Here is a 13,328-nt window from a genome sequence, read left to right as displayed (position 1 = left end):
ATTGTACTTTATAGAGGCAAACATTCCATACATAACAGAAATTATTTGATTTATTTACAGAGAAACATTGTCATATTACAAATTCCTGTACCTGTAATATTGTGATGTTTTGAGAGTTTCGAGGCTTCCATGTCAATCAAATTCCCTTCAGATCTACTTCGACCAATTCCTTGTGGCCAATAATAGGCTCTTTCACTGATTAGCATTTTGCCACCTACAAAGCAAATAGAGGCATATTTATTGTAAGTACATATAAGCAAGTTGGCAGAGGAAACATCTAAAAATGCTTGTTCATATTTAAACAGAAAACTTCATGTAATAATATCTACATATGTCTCTTATTCTGGTAGATATCCTCAAATGTGTGTTAGCAGTTTCTTTAATAATCACAAAGAATTTACCCTGGTAAAGCATTCATTTGTGAGTCAGTGTAAAATAATCAGTGAATGTGCCAAAAATAAGACATAGAATAGTATTTTGACACTTTCATAAAGTATATCTGACTACTAGAAAATTATATATAAAATATGAATTTTTCTTTCAAATTCTTCTATACACCAATGCAATCCCAAGAAAATTTACATATATATACGTGTGTGTGTATATATATATATATATATATATATGTAACTTTTCCATTTTATTTTTAGTTGAAAAATCAAAATTGTTATAGCTAATGTTGGCAATCAGGCACATCCATGGACAGCTAGAAGCGATTTCATGAAAATTAGGCATCTTTACAAACATCTCTCAAGGGATCCAGCAACAAGACACATCTTTAGCAGCCCAAGAGGCAACAGCGGTTCTCCTGTGTCTGTCCCTTTCTTTGCACATGTGCCACAACCCCTGTTGCATGCCCCTTTGCTCATGCACCACGGGCCCAGTAAAAGTTTTGTTCTCCCTGAGCCCCCCTTCTCTCCTTCCTCTCCCAAAGGCTGCCTCTATTTCCTCCTCCCAATAAACCTCCCATGTGAGACCTGCTGCACAGTGTGATTTGTTTGGGACTCACCGCTTAGTTCTAACAGCTATCATACACAATATGCTGTTTTTGAAGCATGCCATTTTAAAACAAGTTTTTGTCTCCTCAAAGACTTAAGAAGAATGTTAACAATAAACCAAAAGAGGACCACGATAATGCTCACTGCCTACCAACTAACAGCATTTATTATAAATGTGTCCTAATTAATACAATGTGAAATCAGAACAGAAATAAACCAAGGATGCAGAATTGAGACCCCAAAAGGAATTGCACACCTATGATATCTTCATATCCACCTGACTGAGGCAGCCATGAAGAGCAATGTAGAAGTCATGAATTGTTGGTTGTTCATGTCAAAAAACATTAAAACCCCCTCCACCTCATCAGTGTTTCCCAGTGTAACCCTATCTGAACTAAAACTCACTAAACTAAATAAAGAATGTAAACAAGAATGGCCTTGTACTCAAAGAGATCCACCTACCTCTACCTTTCAATCACTGGGATTAAAGGTATGCACCACAGATGCTGTGGTAGGAAATGGGCAAAAGACAGAAGTTGTGGGGGAAATACCTGACCTGGGGAGAGGGACGGGAATACAGAGGATGGAGGGATAAATAATACTAAAGCTGTTTGAAAAGACCATAGGGAATCATATTATTTTATGTTTACTTAAAATTTTGTATGTAAATTATATATGTACTTGGTTTAAATGAAGTTATGCCACTCAAAGCCATAAACTAGCTAGCGAAATCCCAGTGATAAGCATGGAAAACCTTCTTTTAAGTTGCTGGTCAGATGAGACCAAAGACACAATATAAACTACTGCTGTTGCCCTTGGCTGCCTCCAAGAAATAGAAGGTAAGATCCTATTGTAAAGACATCAGACACTTCGGAGAGAGGAAAAATTGACCTGGAAGCCTCCTCCCTAAGTATTAGGTCTCTGAGTGCTGCAAGGAGCTGTGCAAGATGCCAAGGGGAAAAAAAGCAATCAACTGTCTTTCCAAGAAGAACACCTATGTAACACAGCAATCACTAGAAGTAGTATAGATATTCCAAAAGGTGCAATAGTGGCACTAAAAGTAACCAACAGTCATTCCACTGGACTTGAGGCCTGCTTAACAGAAGGGAATTCACGGCAGACACTGTAAACCTAGCCAACTGAGGAGACGTGATTGCTGCCACTTTCCTGAACAGGTATAATTTCTAACTGCATTCTAAATACTCAGCCTTGCACCCACAGATAGGTATAGCTCTTACCCTTCCTCAAAGATGCTTCTTTCTGCAGCACAAAGAGATAATTACAGAGAACAACTGACTCTGGGTACCCACTCTCCAATAGCTATATCTACAGCATAACTCCTACACCAGAGGCTCAGGAAACATTTCAGGGTGAAGATTGTAGAGCCAGAAGACCAGGAAATATGCTTTGAGATAGTGTCTTTTGTATATGACAGGAAAGCTTTACCTGTGAAATCTCACCAATATGGTATCCTAAACAGATAACCTAACAAAAAGGGAAATTGTATATACTCTAGAATATAAATCACAACCACTTGGAAATCCATCTGGCAAAATTTGTGAGAACATTCACAGCCTGGTACCCAGGGATTCCAATTTTACTCAGTTGCTTTTCTAAAGCTCTGTAGGTAACTAAAGAGTGCTGAGGTCTGAAGAAGTCTTGCCCAGGAGGAGCACTCCAACTGGTTATGGTTATCCAGTATCAAATGTTCAACCCTGAAAATATGCATGCAGTAGCATTATACAGACTTAGAATGATATATTGTTATACTTTAAATATATATGTATATGCATATATAGGTAAAAACAATTAATGAAAAACAGACACCATGAATTTGAAAATGAGCAAGGAGGGATATATATGAGAGCTTGAAGGGAGGAAAAGGAAGAGAGAAATGTTATTATATAGTAATCTCAAAAATAAAAAATAATTTTAAAAGGACATTATACATAATGTTCATTAATTATGTGAATACAAACTAAATTTAAACAAAGTATCTTTTACCATATAAATAGAGAAATAAATTATGGTATTTTAATGTAACAGAGTATTCTTCCACAGTTAACACAGATGAATTACAGTTAAAAGTGTAAACATTATGTTTAGGGTTCTCATTTCCTGAGTGAGATTCAGTTCGTGTTACATATAGATTTCTCTTTGCTCCTTAACAGCACTGAAAATGTGTAAAACTCTGATTTTCAGTGGAAATAAGCCTCAAGAGGCTGGAGAGACGGTTATATTTAAAACAGTTGCTGCTCTTCCAGAAGACACAGGTTCCATTCCCTTGTAATGGTTTCCCACTTTAGCACCAGCGCATCCAACACAGCGTTCTGGACTCTACTGTATAGAGCACATGGTTGGTGCAAAGACAGATGCGGGCAAGACACCCATACATACATATAAAAGAAAACTTTTTCAAGCCCAAGTAATAGGACATGACTAACTTGAAAAGGAAGTGAGAATGCCATAGAAAGACTTTCTAATGTTACAGCCAGCACATATACCTGGTTACACAAAATTCCTTCTCTGTCTTAAAGTTCCCAATGTTGCCTCCAAAAGCTGGCCAACATTCCTGCCAACATTTCAGCCATAGTCTTTCTTCTTCTTCCGTCTAATGTGCTGACTATAACTCCTTCAAGTTGACCGTCCTATTCAGCATAATCCTTTAAAGTTATGACTTCTTTTCAAAAGAAGTGTTTTTGGGTGGTGTTGTTTTTCCAGAAATAGTGATTCATGTCTTTAATTCCAGGTCTTGGAGTGTTGAGGCAGTGGGATTGCTGTGAGGTCAAGGCCAGCCTGAACTACACAGTGAGTTAGTTACAAGTCACAGTGAGGTACCAAAAAAAGATATCACTCACTGACAGAAAAAAAAATCTTTAAAAAGAAACTAAAAGCCTTTTCTGGCTTCAGAAAGAGAAAATTGAAAAAGAAAGGGGGAAGAAAAGAAGAGCACAAAACAAAGAAGGATTGGCATTTTTTTTAAGACACTGGCAAAAATAACTTTTTCTCTGATCGGGGAAATTACATTGAAAAATTGAGTTAAAAATTGAATTATGCAATATGCAAATTTCTTTGGTCCTCAAGTTTCCTGGCAGCCCTTTAAAAATTCCGTGGTTGGATTTTACCAAGTATGATGTCCAAAGTTAAAAGTCCTTAGCACACCACAGTCTGACAGAGCTCAAGTCCTCTAGAAAGAGATAACAAACGCTAATTAACAAAGAAAAACAGGTCTTTCTGTGGAAAAGCATTTTTCAGAGAGATAAAGTGCATTTTAAATGAAAAGCCAATTTAGCCATCTTCCTGAGCTCTTTCATTTCTTTTTTGAGGGAAAGAACAACACAGAACAATTTATGTTCCAAGATTCCTTTGACATGAATAACCTTCCAAGTTAAAAAATCTAACCCACTGAAATAAAAAAGAAACCCTTACTCACAGGGAGAGCACTCACAGGACTTTGGACAATTAATATTGTTATGGAAGCACCATGATGACACTTCAGGAAGGCCAGAGCAAGCCCCTTGATGACAGGTTATAGCATCTTGGGAACACAGGCACAGGGTTTGTACTTATAGTTCTTTATAAATTCACTCTTCAATACAGTTATTCCAGTCATCAGCTGTCCCTCAACCTGATTGTTTTAAAGCCCTGTAGCAGAGTCACCTGCTGGCCTAATCAAATACAGCCTGCTGGGCTCACCTAAGTGTTGCTGCTGTAAAAAGTCTGGAGTTGTAGCAAGGATTCTGAGACAAAAGTTATCAGATGATATTATGTTTGTGGGAGGCTCATGCTGAGAGACACACCGGAAAACTCCAGTGCTTTCCCATCTGGGCTCCAAACTGCTTCCAACAACCTCCTGAAATTCTTCCTATCCAAATCCTTCAGTACACAAAATTCATGGCAGTACTAGATTCTAAATCTGGATTAGAATTTGGACAAGGGCAGAGGTGGAATATGGCAAACAATATGGAGAGGTGGAGTGGCAAAGAGATGAGTGTGCCCATTTCACAGAACAAGTCTTGTTTATCCATGGTGGCAAACAACACAACCACACTTATCACCACCTTGTGTTTTCTTGCTGTTTTACTTAAGGCAGCTGCTATCCAAAGCAGCTTTGTCCTCAAATATTGTCTAAAGAATCATGAATCTGTGTTTTCTGGAATGGGCAGCTATCAAAAACTCTGTCCACTATCCTCTTTCTTTCTTTCTTTCTTCCTTTCTTTCTTTCTTTCTTTCTTTCTTTCTTTCTTTCTTTCTTTCTTTCCTTCTTTCTTTCTTTTGAACACAGGCTTTCTGATGTGCCTTTCATTTATTTATTCTGAATTTTTTCAACCCCAGCCTCCATGTTTTGCTTAAAAAGCTGAGGAGTAAAGTTTTGTCCTTGAAGTATTTTACTAATAGTATATCAGCCCTTAAGTAACTGGGTAAACTGGCCAAATATACAACTTAAATATTCCAAGAGCTTTTTGAGGGAGAAAAGAGTGGGGAGGGGGGTATACAATTTGGTAAACAATGAAAAAACAAAAACAACAACAAACCTGAAAAACAATGCACTTTAAAAGATTTCTTTCCTACCACCTGGGACACCCTGCAGAGGTGAGAGGGACTTGGTCCCTGGAGCCCCATTGTCTAGCTCTGGGCTTGCCTTTTGGTCTTTAAGAGTCTTGCAGGAACCCAAGAGAGTCCTGCCTCTCCATGGATACTTTTGGGGGCACCAAAACTGATCAGCTTGGAGCTCTGCCTGACCCATCTCGTCCTAGTTGGATCTGCCCGCCATCCCAGTTGGGCACATGCAGCTTGTGACACAGCCTGCATAGGTGAGTTGCTCACAGTCCCCTGAGACCTATTGTCCCATTGTCTTGTGGGACCCCAAGAACATCCTGTTTCCCAGTGGAAACCTTCAGGGAGCCCCAAGATTAACCAGTTTGGAACCCTGCTCCACCAATCCTATCCTAGTCAGATCTGCCTGTCATCCCAATTGGGTCTCACCGGGACACATTTTGCAGAATAGGGCCTGCCTGAGGCACAGCCAGCAAAATCCAGTACCCTGACCTCCATTGTCTGGCCCACTGCCCTTGCCACCTTCCCAAGAAGTCCTGCTGCCCCCAGGATTATCCAACCAACACCAGGGAAAAACAGAAGCCTAAAGGACAGAATAAGAACATAATCAATAAGACCCAGAGCAATATGGTGCCACCAGAGCCCAGCTATCCTGCTACAACAATCCCTGGATAGCCTAATGAAACCGAAGCACAAGAAGAGGATCTCAAATGCAATCTTATAAAGATGATAGAGGCCATTAAATAAGACATGAATAAATCTCTTAAGGAAATACAGAAAAATACATTCAAACAGGTAGAGGGATTAAAAGAAGAAGCAAACAAATATAAAGAATTACAAGAAAATACAATGAAACAGGTGAAGGATATAAATGAAACTGTTTAAGACCTGAAAAAAGAAATAGAAGCAATAAAGAAAACACAAACCAAGAATCATTCTTACTTCAAAAGTCTGTAATCCACAAAATTGGAAAATCTAAATGAAATGAATTATTTTCTAGGTAGATACAAATTACCAAAATTAAATCCAGATGAGGTGAACTAAATGGATAGTTCCTATAACCCCTAAGAAAAGAGAAGCAATCATTAAACGTTTCCCAACCAAAAAAGCCATGGGACAGACAGTTTTAGTGCAGAATTCTACCAGACTTTCAAAGAATAATTAATGCTAACACTCCTCAAATTATTCCACAAAACAGAAATAGAAAGAACCCTGCCAAATTCATTCTATGAGGCCCCAGTCAGCCAGATAAACCACACAAACAATAAACAAAGAAAGAGAATTTCAGACCAATTTCCTTTATGAACACTGATGCAAAATTATTAAATAAAATACAAACAGAATCCAAGAACACGTAAAAAACATTGTTCACCACCATCGAGTAGACTTCATAGCCCGGTATGCAGGGGTGGTTCAATATATGAAAATCCATTAACATAATCTACTGTATAAACAAACTGAAAGAACAAAACCACATGATCATCTCATTAGATGCCAAAAAAATGTACAAAATCCAACAGCCTTCAAGATAAAAAAGACTTGGAGAGAGCAAGGATACATGGCATCAGAGGTAGAAGGAAGGAGGGAACTAGGTAGAAGAAGAGGGGACAGAGAGAGGAGCAGGGGTGGGGTGGGGGAGGGAGAGGATTTGTAGGGAGAGCAGAAAAGAGAGAAGAGATATTGATCAGTGGTCAAGGGTTGGCAATTTCTAGGACTTGTCAGAGACCTGGGATGTGGAAAGGCATCAGAGGGTCTATGGGGGTGACTCTAACCGAGAATCCTAGCTGTAGCCAGTCAGCACTCCCAGTGGAGGGATAAGGACAGCAACCCACCCACAAAACCTTCCACCCAAGGTGTGTCCTGTCTACAAGATGTGCAGGGACAAAGAGCAGAGACTGAGGGAATGGGCAGCCAATTACTGCCCCTAATTGAGGGCAAGAACTGATCCCTGACACTTTTATTGATACTGTTATGCTTGCAGACAGAAGCCTAGCATAACTGTCCTCTGAGAGACTCCACCCAGCAGCCAATGGAAAGAGAGGCAGAGACTCACACCCAAACATTAGATGGAGCTCAGGGAATTTTACAGAAGAGTTGGGATTGAGGGACCCAAAGATGACAGGGACTCCATAGAAAGATCAACTGAGTCAAATAACCTAGACACTAGGGGGCACCCAAAGACTGAATCACCAACCACAAAGTGAGCACAAGGTGGGCCCAGGTCCCCTGTACATATGTAGCAGATGAACAGCTTGGTCTTCACGTAGGTCCTTCAACAACTGGAGCAGGGGCTGTTACTTGCCTGCCTGCCTGCCTGTGGACCTCAACCCCGTGCCTCTAAATGGACGGCTTGTCTGGCCTTAGTGGGAGAGGATGCGCCTAGTTCCAGAGCAACTTGATATGTGTTGGAGGGAAGTTGTTAGTGGGGGGCTGACACCCAGATTGGGCCTTCCCCTTTTAAAAGAAGATACTGGAGATGGAACATTCTAGACGTGCTCTTGCATTAAACTAACCCCAGCTCTTTGAAATGTTTACAGAGGTCTTTACATAGTGAAAATAATTATGTGGTCTTTTTATAGTGAAAATCGGTACTATAGGAACCAGAAGGCTCCAGATATCTTCAATAGTCTGAATATCTTAGGTCCCGTTGATTTCCAAAGACCTGTATTTTATTTAGTTCTTTCCATGGTGTGTTATGTGGTATTAAAATATAAATATGTCCATGTCAGCTACCACTTTTAAAAATAGCAACAAACTCTAAAATGTCAGGAAAGAACCTGATGGACTAATAGACTTCTTTTACTTTTAAAAGTCAAACCTGTCCAAATAATATTACATTACCATGCAAACACAAGTGGTAGAGAGGACCTGACAGGCACACAAAGGAATCACTGTCACTGAAGACACTCACTAGTATGTTAATGGTCTGTATGCTGATGAAAATGTGACCTTCTAAGATGTCACCCTTAGGGAACATTCCGGTGGATATGTATATACCCCAACACCAGCTATGGTGTAGCTCCAGTATTTGTTATCTCTGATCACTCTAAGCAAACATTTAATAGGCTGACAGCCTGACAGCAAATTCCAGCAGTCGCTTTAGATGATTATGTGGGGAGGGCTGCTGTTAATTGGTTTAATAAAAGAGAGTAATTTCTATGATGTCTCTAGCACTAGTAGCTCAAATCATTTCATCAATATATTATCTTGCTAATATCACTATGCCAGGTGCGGCACTGATCATTTGTTTATATTTTATTAAACTTTCGTCATTGGCATAACTTAAGTTCAGGGAAATTATAAAAATTCTGCAACATAATATCATATTTCCATATGTCAGATACAGAGAACCAATAGGCTGGAATCAGCTGTGCCTCCAGCTTCATGATATAACCAAGAAACAGCTCCATAATCTTCATTACTGAAGGTAAATTATCAAGAACAGATACGCAAAAGAAATACCTAAAAAATTTTAAACAGCGCTCATGGGCATGTGACCTCTTGTCCAGTTGCAGCAGACCCCGTTTTCACAAGGCCCTTTGCTTAATAGAAATATCTTCTAGAAGATGTATTATATTTTGGACAAGAGGTCATCAAAGTGACCAAACATATGGAAAACAACTTAAGGAAATACTTATTTTGAGCTCATAATTTTAGAGGCATCAACCCATGATTAGATGGTTTTGTTGCTCTTAGGCCTATGATAAGCAGAAGCATCATAGTGGAAGGGTATGGGGTAAGAAGCTCTCACATCATGGTAGCCAGGAAGCAGACAGAGATAGAGAGGAAAGATCCAAGATAAAATATAGTCTTCAAAGATACTCTCTTGATAACCTACTTCCTATTCCCATCCCCTAGTAGTCCAGCTTGGGTAAGACAGAACTCTCATGATCCAATCACGTGTTGGAAGTCCATCAGGTGGCAAACAAACCTTTATTAAACACATGAGCCTTTGGGGAGGTATTTGATATTCAGATCATAACAAGGCTCTATATGTTCCTAAAACATTGTCAACCATGAAATTATCCTGGTCCACAAGCCAGGAAGTGTTTATCCTTCAGAACCAGATATAGAGCTGAATTTACAAGTGGCCATGAAAAGGGAGAAGAAGCATTGCTATGAATGAAAAAAACATGTTTTACTATCAATGAAAGCAGTTGTAGAGAAGCCAAGTATGAGTGTATGGCTAAAGTTGATCACTAGCAGGTTTACTAGTAAAGCGACTACTGTCTGGCTGTGAATTGCACCAGAAGGAAAGAGTTGTGGAAACAATGCTACTTATTTCCATTAACTCCACCAGTGTAGAAAATTATTGTTATATACCAGCAAATATCATCATGGCTTAGAGTTTAAGATGAATAGCAAACATGGCAAAAAGATTTATTATGTAACGAGTCAGACATCAGCAGGTTTGGAAGCCACTGAGGTTTGCCTCCTCTTTCATTATGAGCTTTACAACATCTTAATATTTTAAAGTACCAAGGGGGAAATATCAAAGGTTTACTGAAGTAAATAAATAAATGCAAATTAATAAAACATGGCACATTTTAAAAGTTCAGAGCATGGTACATGAGTAGTCAATATAGTGTTGCAGACAACTGGTAAAATGTACATTGTAAAACAGTAATCTTATAACGTTAGGTTAAGGATATAATTGTCCACGGATATTTGTTATTTTAATTTTATCTACATTCAAGTAGGTTCATTTTACATGGCTATGCATATGTACATGTGCCCATACACAATTCTTTGGCTCAAAAGTATTTTGAGAATATTTACAAATATTCAAATAACAAAGTTTAAACATAGGAGTGTATATTATTCTAGGGTAAAAATATTAAAATAAAAACAAGTAAAAGGATAAATTAGAGGTGACATTTGCAGAAAGTTGGTCAAAAGATCAAAGTACAAATATTTTCAAACTCTGTGCTGTGGGTTCCAGTTTACTTAGCAGCAGTGATCTAGAAATGGGACTTTCCTTGTTAAAGTGACTACATTAGAAAAACACTATTATGTCCAAGGTTTCCAGTGAGCATGTGTTTCAAATCACTTTGCACAGCATTATTGGGAAGGAAGAGGAGTTAGAAGCATCATCTACTGACAACAGCTCCTCACAGCTATGTCAACAACATAACCACTTCCCTGAACTCTCTTGATACATGCCAATGCCATCATCTTACCCAGGGCCAGTTCTGTAGGGTAAACAGCTCTCTGCCTCCAATTCAAGGTATGCACACAATCAGTCCCAAAATGAGAAGAAATGCAATGTGCCTACCTAGTGAGCCCCAGAGGGCACAGCATTTCTCACCTGAATTTCTGTTGACAGGCTTCAGATTAAATAGAGAAATTCTGATTCATATGTCCTGAGCAGCTTTCTTCCGAGAATGTAAAAGTTACTCAATCACAAACTTGAACAGACGGTGTCTCTATATTTATATACCATCCTAGGAAATAGGCTGCAGAGTTAGCCACTGTGGAAAGTTGTTAATAGTTTGCTACCATTAACATAGGACACTTCCAACACCCTATTGCTCAAGACTACCTTTAAGTATTCGGTATTTCTAACAACCTCTTGGGAATGAATTAGTCCAGAACTGGGCTAGCTGAGATAAGGCTTGAGTTGACATAATTGTTGGTCTTAAGACATGACTCCTTTCTACTGCACCCCACCCCAACACATGCCACTCAAGAGAAATATTCTGGGTTGTATTTTTCTAAAGGTACACAGATCAACTCAAAAGGGCTGAACCCAAAGTGAGATTTACAATGTAACTAATGAAGCTTCAGGCCCTCAAATTCCAAGGAACTCAACCTGCGTCAGAGTTTGTTTTCTTATTTGCTTCAAAACATCCGTGCCAGTAAATCACAAGCCCTTCCTGGTTGTCCGTGAGCAATGTTTTTGCTGTTCTGTTTTGACACCCAAATAATCCATTTTGAAAAATCACAAAGGATTTGGAGTCAGAATTCTCCAGTTTCAGACCTTTGCATACACATTTGTGAAACAATAAACAGTTACAGTCTCCGTGTATTGTCTGTGGAAAGACAGACCACTACTTTTATTGTTTTTTTTTTTTAATGATTTCATAGTTTTGTCAGGTTACCTAAGGGATTAAATGAAATGTTACATTAAAGTAGCTAGGTTACAGGATCCATCTTCTTTTCTTCTACTTCTCTGAATTATTTAGGGGAAAAAGTTAGAAAGAACTTGGAGAAGTGGTTGGCTCCACAGTGGCTTCTGACAGAGGTGGCTTGAGAATCTGTCCTCCCTCCCTCCCTCTCTCCTTCCCTACTTCACTGAGAAACAGAAACACTTGCCAATTAGTAATGTCTTGGAACTCTATGTTATCTCTTCTCCATATTCACATACAGGTTTACCGTCTGCTGCCACTATTTCTGCCAAAAAGATGGCCTGGATTTAGGACAACAGAGGTTATATATATGACTGAAGTAGAAGGAACATTGCCATTGTAATTAAAGGTATAATTTTAAATGTAAATACATAAAATATCCAATAAAAATAAAATAAAATAAAGGTATAATTTTGAGTCAAAAATGAATGAGTTTGCTAGCCTCAGCACCAATTTTCTCATATAGAAAAGAAAGATAAAATACTTTAAATTGCAAATTAAAATTTTTAAATAAAAATTAAATATTATGAAGTTTCAATCAAAAAACCCAGGCACTGCTTAAAATGATTTTCTTTTTATTTTTAGCACATCTGTGCCAATTCTAATTGTGTTAGGAGTCCTGCAATCCAGGCAGGTCTGAAATTTGCCTGTAGAAAAGGATGACCTTTAACTCCTAGTACTCCTGCCTCTGTCACCCAAGTCTTAGAATTTCAGGTAAGTACCACCATACCTGGCCTTAAATGTGATGGTTTTAAACAAGAATGATAAGAGGTTAGAAACATTGTATTTAAAGAGCATTGGAAAGTAGGAGCCTGAACAGTAGCTCAGAGGTAAAGTGCTTACTGACATGATAAAGGCTCAGAGTCCTATCCCTACTGCTGTGAAAAAACACCAGAAAGTAGAAATAAGGAGAAACACTGTGTAGATTGTTAAATCTATTGTTCAATCTGACTGCAGCTCTTGCATCTCCTTGGAAAGGGTAATTTAAAATATTGTTATAATTAGAATTTATCAGTACTTTTACAATAAAATTTAATGGCTTTCAGCCTATTCTTGCTCCATTGTTAATGTATGAAATTAATCAGAGTCCCAGAAGCCACAGAAACATACTCTCAGATCAAAATTTTGTGTATACCCAGTTAAACATAATGTATTTTAAAATATACAAGTGTATAAATTATAACTAAATTAAATATATTTATAAGAGAAATGGAAAAGCAAATGCAAAGGAAATCCTCAGAACTCAATCATCATAATCATCCTCAATATTTCTCTTTCATAAAATCAACTTAAAACTTGAAGTTACTAAGCAGCCCAAAGCCATTATGAGCTTTTGTAAGCGGGAGCATCCATCTGTCCATACAATTTTCACTTCAAGGCAAAGGAACATTGTTCTCTGCTGAGATCCTTTGCTATTCTGTGGAGCTGGTAGTCAGGCACCATCAGAGGCTACTGGAGGGATGGCTAGAGTTTTGTGCACAGCACCACCTGGTGCCTGCTCAGGGTGTTTCTAGAGAGCAGTGCTAAGGTTCTACACCATTCTTGCTTGCTCCCTGGCCTCTCTGGATACCATTGTATAAAACACTGACTCTCAACCATTCCTCTGCATGAAAATCAAATTTGGAGCTTAAAAATTTACAGAAGG

General features: G+C 38.5%; 1 protein-coding gene across 2 annotated transcripts in view; it reads right to left on the bottom strand.

Moving 5' to 3' along the window:
- Positions 1 to 13,328, bottom strand: part of Macc1 (MET transcriptional regulator MACC1) — a 78,711-nt gene that overhangs the window by 19,337 nt on the left and 46,046 nt on the right. The window contains exon 2 of one of the 2 annotated variants that reach the window (XM_006240694.5): positions 92 to 214. In XM_006240694.5, the coding sequence (XP_006240756.1) occupies positions 92 to 206 (115 nt within the window). In that variant the 5' untranslated portion in view covers positions 207 to 214. Of the gene's footprint in view, positions 1 to 91; positions 215 to 13,328 lie in introns of those variants that run through there. The other variant, NM_001191775.1, reaches the window with a different exon arrangement.

This window comes from Rattus norvegicus, chromosome 6 (assembly GCF_036323735.1).
Source record: "Rattus norvegicus strain BN/NHsdMcwi chromosome 6, GRCr8, whole genome shotgun sequence".
NCBI lineage: Eukaryota > Metazoa > Chordata > Mammalia > Rodentia > Muridae > Rattus > Rattus norvegicus.
The sequence above is the reverse complement of the archived record's forward strand: the minus strand, read 5'-3'. Positions and strand labels throughout refer to the sequence as shown.